The sequence below is a fragment of the Trichosurus vulpecula genome, chromosome 1 (genome assembly GCF_011100635.1).
Source record: "Trichosurus vulpecula isolate mTriVul1 chromosome 1, mTriVul1.pri, whole genome shotgun sequence".
In the NCBI taxonomy this organism is placed as follows: Eukaryota; Metazoa; Chordata; class Mammalia; order Diprotodontia; family Phalangeridae; genus Trichosurus; species Trichosurus vulpecula.
The window spans coordinates 565,891,125-565,908,706 of record NC_050573.1 but is presented as its reverse complement, the minus strand read 5'-3'; the positions used below and the strand labels follow the sequence as shown (position 1 = coordinate 565,908,706).

Sequence of the window (17,582 nt, the reverse complement as noted above, 5' to 3'; positions counted from 1 at the left end):
ATGCAGCACTCCCATATGGGGTCATGTAAACAAATGTGGGGGTTGAAAAAATTTGACAACAGTAAAAAGTTTCTGAATGCACAATGACCAAAAATTAATTCAAAATCAAGCACATAGTGAATCTGAGGTTTTTCTGGAAGGGCTTGCCCATATTGAATCATATAACTTCATTGCAGCCTTGGTTCTGAACACACAACATGTGCACTTTGCGTTGAACATGCCATCACACTACAGAATGCCAACCAATGCTGCTAGAAACACCTTGGCTCATATTCAAGACTATTGTATGTTATGAATTGCAGTGTTTTTATTGTACATACAAAATCATTAAATGAAGTTTGGCTTGGGATTAGAAAATAATTTCCAACAATTTCCAAAATGGCCATAAACATATTTCTGCCATTTTGTATTACATATTTACATGAAGCAGCATTCTTACATCGCCAATTATAAAATCAAAATGTTGATCAACTTTGAAAAATGTTGAAGATGCTCTATATCCTGCAGTATCAAATATTCTGCCAAGATTTAATTCTTTATCTAAAAATGAAAAAGCACATCCATCTCAGTATGGAAATTTGTTTACATCTTATAATAAATGGTAAAATTATATGTATATCAAAGAATTGTTTTAAAATAAACTTATGATTTATTATCACTAAATGTTTGATTTGTATACCTATTATATATCTATATGCTCAGGGTCATGTAAAAATTTCTCAGGTGAAGAGGGGTAACAAATGGAAAAAGTTTAAGAGGCCCTGCACTAATGCATTGTTGGTGGAGTTGTGAATTGATCCAACCATTCTGGAGAGCAATTGAAACTATGGCCAAAGGGCTATAAAACTGCAATTACCATTTGATCCAGTAATACTACTGTTAGGTCTATATCCCCAAACATAAAAAAAGGGGGTGGAGGGAAAAGGACCTATTTTACAAAAATATTTATAGCAGCTCTTTTTGTGGTGGCTAAGAATTGGAAATTGAACCCATCAACTGGGGAATGGCTAAAAAGTTGAAATATGTGACTATGGACTATTATTATGCTATAAGAAATGACAAGCAGGATGATTTCAGAAAAAAAACCTGGGAAGACTTACATTAATTGATGCAAAGTGAGGTGAGCAGAACCAGGAGAACATTGTACACAGTTACAGCAATGCTGTGCACTAAATGTGTGAATGACTTAGCTATTCTCAGCAATATGATTCAAGACAATCTTAAAGAACTAAAGATGAAGCATCCTGTCCACCTCCAGAGAAAGAACTGATACTGTCTGAATATAGACTGAAGAATACTATTTTTCACTTTATTTCTTTCATTCCCTTTTTTATTGGAGTCCTCTTGTACAAAATGACTAATATGGAAATGTTTTACATGACTGCACATGTATAATCTATGTTGGATTGTTTACCATATCTCAGGGAGGGAGGAGGAGAGGAGGGAATGGGGGATAGAATTTGGAACTCCAAACGTTTTTAAAAATGTTAAAAAAAAAACTGTTAACATGTAATTGGGGAAAAAATAAATGTGATATTAAAAAAGAATAGAATGCAGAAAACTTTACCTAAGCAGCATACTTCCTGAAAAAATAGAATGAAGCAAACAAAACTGAATTCCATGGAGTAACAGGAAGTCAAAAGATTTTTTTAAAAATAGAAGTACAACTCTTTGCAGCTGGCGGCAACCATGAGCATCTCCCGGGACAACTGGCACAAGCGCAGCAAGACACAAGCGCAAGCCCTACCACAAGAAGCGCACGTACGAGTTGGGCCAGCCCAGCCGCCAACACCAAGGTCCGCCCCGCTGCATCCACAATGTGCGAGTCCGAGGAGGCAACAAAAAGTACCGGGCCCCGAGGCTGGACGTGGGCAACTTCTGGGGCTCTGAGTGCTGTACCCGAAAAACAAGGATCATTGATGTGGTCTACAATGCATCCAACGATGAGCCGGTCAGGACCAAGACACTGGTGAAGAATTGCATCGTGCTCGTCGATAGTACCCCATACCACCAGTGGTATGAGTCCCACTATGCGTTGACCTTGGGCCGGAAGAAGGGAGCGAAGCTGACTCCTAAGGAGGAAGAAATTTTAAACAAAAAGCTGTCAAAGAAGATCCAGAAGAAGCACGAAGAGCAGAAGAAGAATGCCAAGATCAGCTCACTTTTGGAGGAACAGTTCCAGCAGGGCAAGCTCCTTGCTTGCATCACATCCAGGCCAGGCCAGTGTGGCCGAACAGACTGCTACGTGCTCGAGGGCAAAGAGCTTGAATTCTACTTGAGAAAAATCAAAGACCGAAAAGGCAAATAAACCCTAACTTGGACATTCTCTAATGGAATAAATCCCCAGATGATTAAAAAAGAAAAAAAAAGAGAAGTACAAGATATCTACTACCAGAAACAATTGACCTGGAAGGAAGGTTGAGGAGAGATAACTGGAATCATCAGGTTGCAGACCTACAGACTTTTAGTGCTCTCATAGTGGTCTGAACTCTGCAAGTTCATGACCTGGCTTTGAGTCTGAGAAATACAACTGTTGCTAGGGCTTCCCCTATTTTGAGTTCCAGTAGACTGTTGCTGGACTCTGCGACTATCATCCAACTGGAAAGCTCTGCTAGTTCAGAGTGACAGAACTTCAGGCCACCCTTTGTTCTGGGATTCCTGCCCTTTTTATTCTATTGTAGGCTTCAGACTGAGCTGGAGGCTGGAGCTGAGACCCCTGCACCACCGCTGGGATCTGAACAAAACAAATACTGCTTGCTTTTGAACTTGTTCCTTGCTCAGTACACAGTTTAGGGTCCATGACCAATAGCCATCCAAGAATGCCTCCATTAGGCACATGGCCCTTCCTTACTTTATTCTGGATCTGTGACCTGGAATTGGGTAGTAAATAAAAGAGGTGCCAGTTGGCACCTATTCCTGAATACTGCACAAGTTTAGGGTCTCTCTATACTGAATCTGTGACCTCTTCCTATCTTGGTGCACAGCCTCTTCCTGTGTTGGAATATTCCACCATCGCTAATATTCTCAGATCTTTCAGTCTTTCTCCCTAAGTTGATCTGGGATCAAGGGGAGTGGGGCATGAGGGAATGAATCACTGTGATTTTTTTTCTTCAATTTCCTAATCAGTATTAGGTTTGGTGCATTTTCCAGAACTGTTTGGAAGAGTTGTGGGCTGGAGATCACTCTACTTCTTCCTGTTCTTCCACCATCTTGGCTCCCTTAGGTCTTCAGGTTGCCTCTTGTTCTTTTTCTGTCCCTGTGGTGGCCAGTGCCATCACAGTTAAGTGCTTACATTCTGACAGGGGGAAAAGAAATCAGGGTCTGTTCAGAATCCTAATGCCTTGAAGGATCACAAGGAAAGTAAATAGGAAGAACAAAGAACGTGGGGATGGTTTTGTTCTCTTTTCCCATTTTAAAAGAGGGAAGGAAAGGGGGGGTGTATTAGCAAGGCAATAATTACAATATAGATGATAATAGTAATTATGCCTATGTAGTTCTGCATTGCAAAATATAAGAGACTCTTTGTATAGAAGGTAGAAGAAGTAAACCATCTATTCAGATACCAGAGAACCAGATCCCAAAATCAATAAGTCCGGCCCATCCAAGCAGCAAGCAAATTCCAGAACCAGTAAGTCCACTTTATAATAACATCAAAGTACCTAAAACACAACATCACAGCAGGGAGCCAAGACATCCCATAATCTTCCCATCCCCTGCTGGGGCCTTGCCACCAACAAACTCTCACAGTACAGCTAGCACATATCTGCTCTCTCCCTCAGCTTTAACCACTCTGAGCATTTCCTTCTCCACCGTTTCCTGTTCCTCTCGTTCAGCAAGCTCCTCCCACCATGTGTGACTTAGGCTTCCCGTGACATAAGCAGGTTGCATGGGCCTATTAATGGGTGGGAAAGATCTTCAAATTTAAATTACCATTACAGGGGGTAAAGGAAAACACTAGGCAAGAAATAAGGAAGAAGGAGAATTATCATCATCATCATTACGTATAGTAGAGCCTTAGAGCATGCCTAGATTTTCTAACATGGAGACACCCTGATTCTGGGAGAGGACATTCTGTGTTCCGCTATCACAGGGGTAGCAGTAGCCTCTTTCTATTGGCTGCATAGCTGGAATAGGCTAAATCTTTAAAATCTTCTGATTAAGACAGTCTCATTCTTTTTCCTGCACAGTCTTTCCTGATGCATCACTCACATAAACCAAACTGGTAAGAAGGAAAGGCTTCTTTCTTCTGTTCTTCCTTTCATTCCTTGCTTCCTTGAAATGGGCTTGGAGCATTTGTCTTATTCAGTTTTGCTTGTCCTCATTTTCAGATGTATGTGGTAATCCCCATTGGACCTGGAATCATAGACCCCTGGTGACCTCAGAGCCAAGATTCCAGGTGAGATGTTGTAGTCAGGACATCAGGGAAACCCTGAATAGCCTGAGTACCTGGGACTCAACCCAGAAGGAACTGTGGTCTTGGAATGTGGGAATGACATATAGGAACTGAGCTAAACTGTTTACCTAATCTCTTTTCCCTCTCATCCAGAGTATAAAGTGGTACAGGTTGGGGGGAGGGTGATGATGTACTACATTTGGGGGAGTATGACTGTATATTTGTTAAATATGCCTTGGAAATAAAAAGTTTGCAAAAGTTAATCCAACTGTTAAACATTAGATGCAACTGGGGTACAGGGAGCCCAATCTTGCAATTGGTGGAATACCAGTGAGGGGCTGGAGCCAAAGACACCCTAGACACCCAGTCCTCCCCCGCAACATATACACACATTAAGAGTGGCTAGGGAACACTGGGGGAGGGATAAAATGTAGTATCCATGCCCTTCAAGCAGTGGAGGTCAGGGTAGTCAAAGTTACAAACATAACTAGAGTCTCTGAGGAGTGTATACATGTGTAGAGGGAAGGGGGCATAGTGTCTGAACTAGATAAAATAGGGTTGAAAATGCAGGTGCGTGAGGCAGAATCAAGATGGCAGAATAAGAGAAAGGAGGGAGAACTAAACCAAAGGCAAGCTTGCAGTTCAGTTGCTTTGAACTTGTAGAGTCTCCAAACAGGCTAACAGTGACTAAGTCCGGTAATAGTCTACTGAAACTCAACCACCCACAAGTCAACAGACCCAAACCTAGGTCAGGAATCGTAGAGTTCAGGCCAAGAGGGCAGTGAACAGATCTCTCCGTGGATCATACCACTTTGGGTGCACTGAAAACTTTCAGGTCTCCAGACGGAGCTGTGAAAGCAGGAGAAGATGTAAAAGTACAGAAGCTCAGGGCAAATATCCCTACTAGAAGTGCATACTGATATAAAAAGCTAAAGTCAAGTATTAGGCTGGAAGAATGAGCAAAGAAAAAAAAGAAGGTATCTTTTATCATGAGTCCTTTGGAATTGTGGTTGGTCATTGTTCTGACCAATATTCTGTAACTCTTTCAAAATTGATTGCTTTTACAATACTGGTGTTATATAAATTGTTCTCCTGGTTACTTCTCCTTACTTCACTTTGTATCAGTTCACACAAATCTTCCTAGGTTTCTCTGAAACAATTTCTTTCATTATTTCTTGTAGTATAATAGCTTTCCATCACATTCATATACTATAACATGTTTCATAACCTTTCCTCAAATGATGGATATCTCCTCAGTTTTTATTCTTTGCCAACACAAAAAAAGAGCTGCTATAAGAATTTTTGTACAAGTGGTTCCTTTTTCTCCTTTGATATCCTTGGGATATAGATCTACTACCAGTGTTGCTGGGTCAAAGGGTATTTACATTTTTTGAGGATTGAGTTCCAAATTGCTTTCCAGAATGTTTGAATTACTTCACACTCCATCAACAGTATATTAAGGTACCTGTTTTCTCCAGGCCCTCCAGCATTTGTCATTTTCCTTTCTTAGGTCAACAGCCAACCTGATGGGTTTGAGGGGTACCTCAGAGTTGTTTTGTCTAATTATAGTAATTTAGAGAATTTTCTTAATACAGCTATTGATAGCTTAGATTTCTTCCTCTGAAAACTGCTTATTCATATCCTTTGACCATCAGCTGGGAATGGCTCTAATTCTTATAAACTGGACTCAGTTCCATATATATTTTAGAAATGAGACCCATATCAGAGAAACTTGTAATAAAGATTCCCCTCCCTCCAATTTCCTGTTTCTTTTCTAGTTTTAGTGGTATTGGTTTTGTTTGTATAAAAACTTAAATTTTATGTCATCAAAGTTGTCCATTTTACTTCCCATGGAACTGATTCTTGTTTGGACACTCTTGCCCAGTTCATAGATCTGATAGGTAATTTCTTCCATGCTCCTCTAATTTATTTATGAGATGACCCTTTATGTCCAAGTCATGTGTCCATTTGGAGCTTGTCTTGGGAAATGCTATGAAATACCAGTCTATACCTAGTTTCTGCCAGAATGTTTTCCAGTTTTCTCAATAGATTTTGTCTAATAGCGAGTTCTTGCTTCAGTACCTGGCATCTTTGGGTTTATCAAACACAAGGCTACTGCCCCTTGTTTGTCTCTGTATATTATGTACCCAATCTGTTCCACTGACTAATCTCTCTCTTTCTTTGCCAATGCCAAATTATTTTGATGGTTATGGCTTTGTAGTATAGTTTGTGGCCTGGTACTAATAGGTCCCCTTTCTTCCCACTTTTCTCCATTATTGTTCTTGATTTTCTTGACTTTTGTTCCTCCAGATTAACTTTATTATTATTTTTTCTATCTCTATAAACCAATCCTTGGGTAGTTTGATTGATATAGCACTGAATATAGTAAATTAATTTAGGAGTATTATGATTTTCATTATATTGGCTTGGCCTACCCATGAGCAATGAATATTTTTCAAATTATTCATATGTGCCTATATTGGTATAAAGAGTGTTTTGTAATTGTGTTGCTTGAATTTCTGTGTGTGTCTTTTCAGGTAGACTCCTGAGTATTTTATAGTGATGATATTAATTACCCATAAAAATGGAATCTCTTCTTCTATCTCTTCCCGCTATATTTTGTTGATAATCTACAGAAATGCTGACAATTTATGTGAGTTTATTTTATGCCCTTCAACTTGCTGAAGATGTTCATTGGTTCAGTTGTATTTTCAGTTGACTCTCAAGGGTTCTGTAAGCAAACCATCATATCATTTGCAAAAAGTGATAATTTTGCTTCCTTGGTTTTAGATAAATACTCCTTATCATTTTAAGGAAAGTTCCATTTATTCCTCAGCTTTCTAGCCACACACCCCCCATTGGAATGGTTATAATATTTTACCAAAAGCCTTTTCTCCATTATTGACATATTTGTATGATTTTTGTTGTTTTTCTTGTTATTGATGTGGTTAGTTATAGTTCTAGTTTTGCTAATATTGAACCAGCTCTGAATTCCTGTTATAAATCCAGCCTGGTCATCTTTGTGATGTGTTGCTCTAGTCTCTTTGCTCTAACATGTTGTTCAAGTTTTTGCACCAATATTCATTAGGGATATCAGTCTACAGTTTATTCCTTTGTCTTGATTCTCCCTAGCTACTGTTTTAAATGATGCTTTTCTTGTTTTTTTTCCCCATTAGAAATATATAGAAATGGTGATTTTTGTGAATTTATGGTTATAAGAATGTCTACCTCAATCTTATGTTGATTTTTCTAAGTAAATCACATAATGTGAAAACAGTGATAACTCTGCCTCTTCCTGACCAATATTTCATCCTTTATTTATTTGTTTATTTATTTTTGTTTTAATCTTATCCCTAGCATCTTATGTGCTATGTCAAATAATAGTGATGATCATGGATATCCTTGATTTCTGCCTGATCTTATTGGAAAGGTTTCCAGAAAAGACTTATATGAACTGAGGCTGAGTGAAGGGAGCAGAACCAGGAAATCATTATACATGATTACAGACATACAGTATCTGTAAGGACTAACTTTGATAGACTTGGCTCCTCTTATCAATGCGAGGTTCAAAGATGGCTCCAAAAGACTCATGATGGAAAAAGCTATGCACATCCAGAGAAAGAATTATGGAATCTGAATGAAGATTGAGGTAAACTATTTGCTTTCTTTTTTTCCCCTTCTTTTTTTGGTTTCATTTCTTCTTTCTCATGATTCATTCCATTGGTTTCAATTCTTCTTTACAACTGGACTATTATGTAAATAAGTTCAATGTGAAGGTATATGTAGAACCTACATTGGATTACATGCCAGCTTGGAGGGGAAGGGGGGAGGAGAGGGAGGGAGGGGGAGAAAATTTGGAGCACAAAAACTTGTGGAACTGAGTGTTGTAAACTAAAAATAAAAAATAAATCTATTTTTTTAAAAAAGGAAAGGTTTCCAGAGTTTTTCTAATATTAACAATGTTAGCTCTTGGTTTTATATGATTGATCATATTAAGGAAAAATCCTTTTCTTCTTATTCTTTGCAATGCTTCATAAAAACACAGATGAGTTCTACATTTTAAAAATTTGTCTGTATCTCTTGATATAATTATATGATTTTTATTTGTTTTGTTATTAATATGATTTATTACATTATTTATTTCCTTAATATTGAATCATCCTTGAACTCCTGGTATAAATCTAACTTACTTACAGTGGATAACATACACATGGGTATTTTTTCTCACACAGTCACCTATAGAGTCTCAGCACTCTCAAACATGAAATGGGCAGTGGTATGAATGTAGCTGGAACTTGAACCAATCTCTGCAGGATCCATGGCCCCGAGCTGGGACACCCTAAAAATTCATTCCCACTTTCTGGAGATCTCGCTCTTCCCCTGCTTCTCCCTCTGGATGAAAACAGAGCAGGTAATAAGTATTTGTTACTTAGTTATTTGTCCTAAATTAATACCAAACATCAGTACAAACGTAGCAGGGTTTAGCTGACTACTTCTCGTGTGTAACAGGACACCTAAGATCACTCGCTTCACTTGGAGGTCATCCTTCAGCCAGTTACTTGATTCATTCTAATATTTAGTCTTATCACCTTGAGATCTAAAGTAATCCAGGGGTGTGTTGGATATTCTCTTATCGATCAATAAAATTTCAACCTCTGTCCCATTGATTGTTTAGCTCAACATCCCACCATTAAATCCCATCATTAAATATTTTTTAATTAATTGGAGAAATTCCCTTTCCCAGTAGCAGTTACTTATATCTCTATATTAAATCCATTAACCTCATAGGATTAAATAAATATTAAACTTATTGAATATATAATTAGCGATGAAATAAATAATAAAGCAAATATCTTTTTTTTCCTCTGAACTCTTCCTCTCTCCAAATATGATAATAAGACAGCATTTTTCAGCTTCTCTCAGGATCTCGCCCCTTAAGATTTCTTCTTCTAGACTCACCCTAAAAAAATTCTCTTTATAACATTTCTTTATAAAACAACAAGAAAGCTCTAAAAAGAAAGGAGTTTTTCCTTGCCCTCTTTCTTCTGTCTTCCTCACAAACTCCTCATAGATGCTTACATATCAAAATTACCTTTCTCACACAACCTGTCTCCCTGATTCTTTAGTCAGAAGCTCCTTAAAGAACGGTAATTACAATTTTAACTTTAATGTCTTCACTCTTAAAGAGACAGTAATATTTTTATAGCCTGCATATGAAAGGCTTCTGAAACATATATTGCACAAGTAATAAAACTAGCTTAGTAGATGTTTACATTTAAACTAGCTAATTTCCATGAGGGATGTGAAATAACTTTTCACTTACTCCTCTTTCAATCTGGAGTCATTTGTTTCTCCATTCCTTCTCATTGACTTTTCCTATCATATGGTCATAAGATATACTATTTTCTACTGGTTTAGCTTTTCCCACTGTACATTATTTCAGAAAGGTCTTCTCAAACTTCTTTTGTTCTTGTCATAACATGGTCTTATTGTCTGTTTTTAATCATTTTGCCTTAATTTTACTGATATGTTTCATTTACACATCACTTTCATCACCAAGTATAGCCTTCTCCCCTACCCTACCCGGTGAGACATCCCTGGTAACAAAGACTATTTTTTTCAAAAGGGGGGAAAGTTGCAAAATGAGTCAATATATCAACTGTATCTGACAGTATATGCAATATTCCATATCCATGTTTCCCTATCTCTGCAAAGAAGAGAAGGAGGTACATTTTCTCACCTTTCTCCAGGGCCAAGTTTGGTCATTATAATTATAGAGAATTCAGTTGCACTACTTTTTTTCTTTCTGTTTACATAATTATAGTCACTGTGCATATTGTCTTCCTAGTTCTGATTACTTCCTTTGGCTCATATAGATCTTCCCATGCTTCTCTGAATTCTTCATATTCATTATTTTTTTTAAATAGTTTATTTTTATTTTCCAATTGACATGATTTTTAAATTTAGTCTGTCCCTTTCACTATACCCCACCACCACAATTGAACAATAGGAAATATAAAAAGTAAAGCCCTCAATATATAGCAACATAGCTCAGCAAAATAAATCCACATGTTAGACCTATCTGAAAATGTATGTCTCTTTTTGCATTTTAAATTCATCACTTTTCTGTCAATAGGTTAATGGTATGTGTTATCGTCATTCTTTTAGGACTCATAGTTTAACTAGTGTCTCTGTGGTTATCAATGTGATCAAAAGAAGAAAAAAAAAGGAAAAGAAAGCACTGTGTTGAGTCTGAATGTTTTCAAACTCTAGAAGAACCAAAATCTAAAAAGAAAAGAAAAAAAAGAGTAAATTACTTCTCAGACTGTGCAAAATTGTGGCGCTCCCTTAAAGCTTGCTATGGCTAAAGTGCATTTTTAGTCTTCAGATTTCTGCCATCCAAAGAAAGTATCTGATTACAAACTTAAAACCATTTTATTTGTCTTGTGAAGGAAGAAATATTTTACACATAAACATTTTAATTTCCCAGAAAATAAAATGTAGCTCCTTGAATCAAGGAATGGATTTAAGCTTCTTTGTCACAGAAGTAAGTGATTGAGATGCCCGTAGTTGTTCCACATGCCTATGAATTGCAACTTTTGTGTTCTTTGGAGATTATCATTGAAACTCATTTTTTGAGTTGTATCAGTATCTATGGAGTCCAAAGGAAATTGTACAGTTACCAAGTGACTGATTTTCTGTATTTCAATTGTAAGCATGGCAGGCAACAAAGAAGACACAGAACAGGTTTATTTATTTATAATTTATCTTTTTTATTTGGGTCCTAAGATAAATTTAGATTATAATTCTTCTCAGATTGTTGGTATTTTGATTAGTTGTCAGCCAGATTTAGCAGCAACTTGGAACATTAAAGTGGTAGACCAATGGAATGTACATCCTTCTCTTTTGAGTCTTTAGTGAATTTAACCACTACTCCCGTTATTATCTTCATTTAAGAAGCATAATTTTCTGACTGAACTTAAGGCTACACATTGTGTGCTGCTTAAAGAAAGTGACAGGCAGACAGAATAGAGTAAAACTGGATTTCATAAAGGATTTTTCACATCATGGAAGGATTTAACACAAGATTATTTTTAATCATGAATCCTAGTTTAAAACATTTTCATTTAAAAAAGTTTAATTTATATGCACCTTTTTGGGAATGGGGAAGGGTTTCTTCTGAAAGTTGTGTTTGTATTCTAATTTTAAAAGTGCTTTGTTATGAAGGAGTTATGTATAGAAATTTGATTATTAGCAACGTGAGTTTTTTAGTGTATAATATATTCTTTTATTTAGTTTAGCTTCCAGAGACTTCTTTTTTATAATATAAATTTAGTTGTGAATTTGAGTATGTTTTAAATACTATATTTTGTCAACCAGATAGTATAGTTAAATGAAAGTTAGAACGAAGTTTGGTATACTTTTGATAGTAGGATGACTGAATTTAATAATTTCATTAAAAGTTCTTTTATTTAGCTTTAAAAAAAAAAAAGAAGAAAAAAACTTGTGCTGAAGAGACCAATGTGGAGAAAGAAAACAAAACAATGTGGGGCAGAATGATTTGCTCCACACTGGTACTTCCTTTGCTTATATCCTTATTCTACAAATCATGAGCTAGTTGCAGTGAAAAGCAGAATTCTCTGCTTGCAACAGGACACCCAATAGAAAAACACCAGATGTTAGCAATTTCATTTGTCTCCGCTCCCAAGTCCATGTCCTGTGCTATGAGGACAGGATCCAAGAATTCCCAAGTCTTCAGCTAATGGCTGGCCTTTCTAGATGGAATGAATCAAACACCAGCTGGGAACCATGTAATATTGTCTATATTCCTCTGCCCATTTTCAGACACAGTGGCTCTGGTTGACTAAATTAATGAACCAGTATCTTTCCTAGAATTCCTTGTAGGTTGCAGCAGCCTATGTGCTGTCAAGGAAGGGGAAGATCTGCCTAGATCTAGAAGTTGTGTGTCCAAAACTATGCTGTTAATACTTTATCATGTGCTGGTTATTGTTTTTATTATTCCTATTTCAAGAGTAAAATACAGGAAACAGTCGAGCACATTCTGTCTGTACCCATGGGGATCAACTCCATTATACCAAAGTCACATGACTAAGTTTCAGTTAAATATAGGTGATTCAGGAAGGAGGCAAGGTAGTAGGAGTGCTCAGAGCTGGTTCTGACTGGGTAAATTCACATTAACCACACTCCATAGACTGAAGAAACCGTGTGGCCACCCAGAGTTGGAGAAGGACTTTGAGAACTGTATAGAGCTCGGCATATCCCCTGCACTTCCCCCAATGGAGCAGAGTACAGTAATAACCAAAATGAGTGTAGGACTCCAAAAGTCCTACAAAAGTCCATTCTGGCTGAAAAGGATTAGACTAGTGGCTATCAGCAACATTTGGCATTTAAAAGGCTATATTCCCAATAAAGGGACTTGTTGGGTGAAAGGGTACACTTATTTTTGTAACTTATGTATATGGCTCAGCTGCAAACTTATGGAATCTTTTTGGACGTCATTTTCACTGGCAATTAATGTATCTATCAGTTTCTCCACAACCTCGTCTAATATCAACTAAATTGGGACTTTTTTTTTTACTGTTTTAGAATGATAAAGTCCCATGTTTCCCCATGTATAAGATGCACCTTTTTTCAAAAAATTTGGGTTTAAAAACTGGGTGCATCTTATAAAGTGGTTGCAGAATTTTTTACTTGCGTTTCCTGCTTTTTTGCGCTTGTTGTCTTTGCGCTCATTGTTTTGCATTTGTTACTGGTATATGTAAGCAGAATGGCCTTTGTTTTCTTTGAGTGACTCAGTTTATCTCATTGAGCCTTGCTGGGTGCTGGGCCCCAGGTTAGGTGTGGAACCTTGGTGGGGTAGGGCTAACTCCAGGGAGGGCCTATGTTGGATTAAAGTAAGCTTGTCAACCCCTTCACCTTGCTTCCCTTGGTTAAGCAGATCGAAAGAACCTGTGCTTTCCCAGCGAGCAGGCAGAAGCTGTGGGTGGATCTTACACCCCCACAGAAGCTGCTAGCCAGATTGTTAAAAACAGTTTCCGTTGGAGCCAGAGACAGCTACAGCCGAAGCTGAAGCAGGAGCTGCTGGTAGCAGAGCTGACCCATGTTTGGACCAAGGAGTGCTGAGCAAGGACTTGAGGCCAGTGGGAAATCTTTTTACCATAGAGGGGAAGCATGTATATGATTTTGCTTTATACCATCATGCTTCTCTGTGGCCTCCTGATTACTCTTGTGAGGTGGACTTATTGAGCCTGGAAGCTTTTGATCAAAATATCAAAATGGGGATGCTGGTTCATGGGTCTGTTACTTTGGAGTTTAAATACATGCTTTGATTCTTCTGCCTCCTACCTTGAGAATTCCTTATATCCTGCGGTTCTGAACCTTTCAGACATATATATGATTCTCTTTGAAATCATAAATTCTGCCCTCATAATACAGTATATTAGGTTACTTTTTGTCAGGTTCTGCCCAGAAATGGCTCAGAAAAGATTTTCATACAGTGCTGAATTCAAGTTAAAAGTGATCCAGCAGCTAGGTGGTGCAGTGAGCAGAGCACCAGCCCCAGAGTCAGAAGGACCTGAGTTCAAATCCAATCTTAGACACTTGACACACCTACTAGCTGTGTGACCTTGGGCAAGTCACCTAACTGCAATTGCCCAGCCTTCCCCGCTGCAAAAAAAAAAAAGAAAGAAAGAAAAGAAAAAGAAAAAAAGAGTGATCCAGTTTGCAAAAGTGAATGGAAATTGTGCTGCTGAATGTAAGTTTGGTCCTCCTCCAACTGAGAAAACAATCTGAGACTGGCTACGGGAAGAAGAAACCCTACTGAAAACACCATGGCAGAAAAAGGCCATGAGAGGCAGGTCAGCAAAATGCCCTGATTTAGAGAGGGAATCGAAGATATGGATTGAAGTGCAAAGGGCAATCGGAATTCCTGTGTCCACAAACATGGTTCAGCATGAGGCAGGAAGAATTGCTGATGACAAAGAAGTTACTGATTTCAAAGGAGGACATGATTGGTGCTTCGGGTTCATGAAATGGAATGGACTAAGCATGCGTACGTGCACCAGACTTCCCCAAAAGATGCCTGAAAGCTGTGAGCAGATAAATAGAACTTGAGTTCAATAACTTTATGTAATACATTTTTTTTCAAATTTCAGGCCCCAAAATTAAGGTGCTTCTTATACATGGAGAGATACATAGGTGTCTTTGATTGAGCCTTACTAGGTGCCAAGCCCCAGGCCCAAACCCCTATCTACTAGGAGCTAAGCCTATGTGGGCATGAAGCCCTCAGGGTCCTAAGGGGAGTTGCTAAGACCAGATCCAATAGTAGGAGCCTAAGTTCTAGTCACTTGGATGATTGCATCCAAAGACTGTATAAAAAGAAAGAACAGAGCTATTTGCTTGGGGCTCTGAGCCACAGGAGAAATGGCACAAGACTCTGGGCCAGCCATGGTTAAGAGCTCCCTGGCTCGTGAACTCAGATGTTGATGCTTTTTGGTAACTATGAATGTACAGCTTTGATCAGACAGCTTAGAAACCTGTCTGTTGATTTGTGCTATTTGATCTGTTTATATTTTCTCTGTTTGTAATTTCTGTTTGTATTTGCTCTGAAGTTCAGGGTGCTGGCTTTTTCCCCTGAAATGAATGATATTTGTATGCGGGATTGAAATAAATTGCTAACCCCTTAACATTGCTTTCCTTAGTAAAGCAGATCAAAAGAACCTGTGCTGGCAGTGTTCTTGCTGGGCTTGTGTTGGTCTTCCACTCCCACCGCAGCTGCTAGCTGAAATTGTTGCAACACCCCACTTATTTCATTGCTTTTCAATATTTTTGCAAGTTTAATAGGTATGAAGTAGAACCTCAAAGTTGTTTTAATTTTTTGTCATTGATTATTAGGAAAGCAGAGCATTTTCCAAGCCACTGACATCTAACAAATTCTGGACTTTTTTGTGGGGAGAAAAAATCACTCTATTTTCAACTTCTTCCAAAAATGTAAAAATGTCTAGAAATACTTAGATTTCTGAATAAAATCATGTCACTGTCCATCTGCCCCACTCAGGAGGAAAGGCAAAGGAAGGGAAAATCTTTGTTCTTCCAATCCCTTGGCCCCTCCCCCCTCCCATCTCACACCTTTCTCCCTATACGTGAGTGAGAAAAGCCTAGAGCAAAGAGGTCTGGGGGGTGGGGTAGGGAGGGGAGAGGAAGTAGGGCTTGTGCTGGGACAATATCCCACTCTAGATACTGGGACTTCAGGATGGGGCTCTGCTGGGGGGGAAAGAGAGGGCACCAGGGTTCCCTTTCTTTGTCCCTAAGACCTGTTCTGGACCCTATTCTTGGGCAGATGAGAAATCAAGAAAACCATAAAAAACCACTTTTGAAACATCCAGGAGAAACAGGACCATGTGAGTAGGAGGGAGAGACAACTGTGGGCCCTTGCCAATTGTAGACTTCCCTGATGCTTCCTGGCAGGCAGAATGGGCAGCAGTTCTGAGTCCCTGTCTTCACTCTCATTCTCCTCTGAGAGTTCACTGCCTTCCATAGACACTAGTGAGCAGACAGACTATCAGCATCATGGAGGGGGAGAGGGCATGCTCCCATGTCTCTTGAACCCCCTTGTGTACCACACTGAGGGGAGACACACTGGGAACAGGGGTTCCCCAGGACAAGACATCACTACCACCAGAGACAGGGAAGTTTATAGCCGGGCTGGGATAATAGCATCCACCGAGGAGGCAAGCAAAGAACAGTAATAGAATTGTTTTCTGATGATAATACCACCATTGAATGTCAAGGTTTGGTTGATAAGGGAATGCTTACCAGAGGAAAGAAGGCTGAGCTGACTAGGACAGGTAGGATTCAAATTGTTTAAATGTGGCTAAATAGTAAGGGAACTGAGGTTGGGGGTTGAGCATTTCATGCAGGGAATAATGTAGGCCAAGGTCCAGGTCTGGCATAAATGGGAGCAATGAGGGAACTTGTCTGATTGGATTGGAGAAAAGGGTCAAAAAGTAGGAAGGTGCCTGATTATAGTCTTAAATGGCTAGGGAGTTTGGTCTCCAGAGCCCAAAGATAGTGGAGAGATGATCACTGGTGCAGGTGAAAGACAGGACGCTTCAGGAGGAGGGTAGTCTGGCATCTCCACGGTCCCCTCACCAATCTGCTGCCTCCCGGTGACATGCACAGCGCCAGATCCAGACGTCAGGTGGAAGGTCACTGGAGGCCGGAGTGGGAAGTCACCTAGGTTGAGCATGGGCTGGCAGGCCAGTTTCAGGTTGGCCAGTGGCACAGCAATTTCTTCATTGTCATGGTTTCAGGCCACCACCTCCGTAACATCGCGCTCTCCTTAGCATCTTCTGTGAGGCAGAGCACGGGCAACGCCAGCACATGCTCCATGTTGTCCTCCTCCTTTACCTCGAAGGAGTAGGACCTGGCCTGCCCGGACAGCTCACAACCGAAGAAGCTGTCCATGATGACTGGGCCCAGGCCCCACAGCCTCTGGGCTCCCATGGTGCCTCCAGTCCCCGCCAGGCTTTCCTGCGCCTGGAATGCCAAGAAGGCTGAGGCGGCAGCCATGCTGCAGGGACCATCTACCCTGGACTTTTCTTAAGGGTAATTTCATTCTTCCCAAAGTAGAAGAAAATATGAATAGGAATTTTATCATCATGAACAAGAAATAACTGATTCCTGAAATAGAAAGGTGTTTTAACAACCCAGCTAGCAGCTTTGATGGGGGCGTAAGATCCCTCCCCTGCTACCGGGACCCAGGGGGCTGCTGGGATCCAGGGGGCTGCCAGAAAAGCACAGGTTCTTTTTATCTTCTTAAACAAGGAAAGCATGGTGAAGGGGTTGACCAGCTTACTTTAATCCAGCACTCAGTTAGCATACAGACAACATTCATTTAGTTCAGGGGAAAACGTCAGCATTCAGTTAGCATTCAGTTAGTTCAGGGGAGCATACAGACAAGCATCAACAGACCAAATACAGATTCATTGACTTACTTCAGGGGAAAAAACCAGCACCCTGAGGTTCAAAACATTCATTTAGTTCAGGGAAAAACCAGTACCTCAAAACCAAAATACAAACAAATTACAAATAACAGACAGACCCAGTACAATTCATAGTTACCAACATCTGGGCTCAGCCCGAGAGCAAGGGCTGGCCCAGAGTCACG

General features: G+C 39.4%; 1 protein-coding gene and 1 pseudogene across 1 annotated transcript; one reads left to right on the top strand and one right to left on the bottom strand.

Annotated features, from left to right (window-relative positions):
- The first annotated feature begins 1,689 nt into the window (after window positions 1-1,689).
- LOC118838434 lies at window positions 1,690-2,308 on the top strand (annotated as a pseudogene).
- An 8,347-nt stretch (window positions 2,309-10,655) lies between these two features.
- Window positions 10,656-16,984, bottom strand: LOC118841952 (nucleoplasmin-3-like). The gene is given in 4 exon segments (XM_036749680.1): window positions 10,656-10,678; window positions 15,836-15,955; window positions 16,565-16,747; window positions 16,750-16,984. Coding segments are annotated over 4 exon segments (561 nt in total).
- Between the last annotated feature and the right edge of the window lie 598 nt (window positions 16,985-17,582).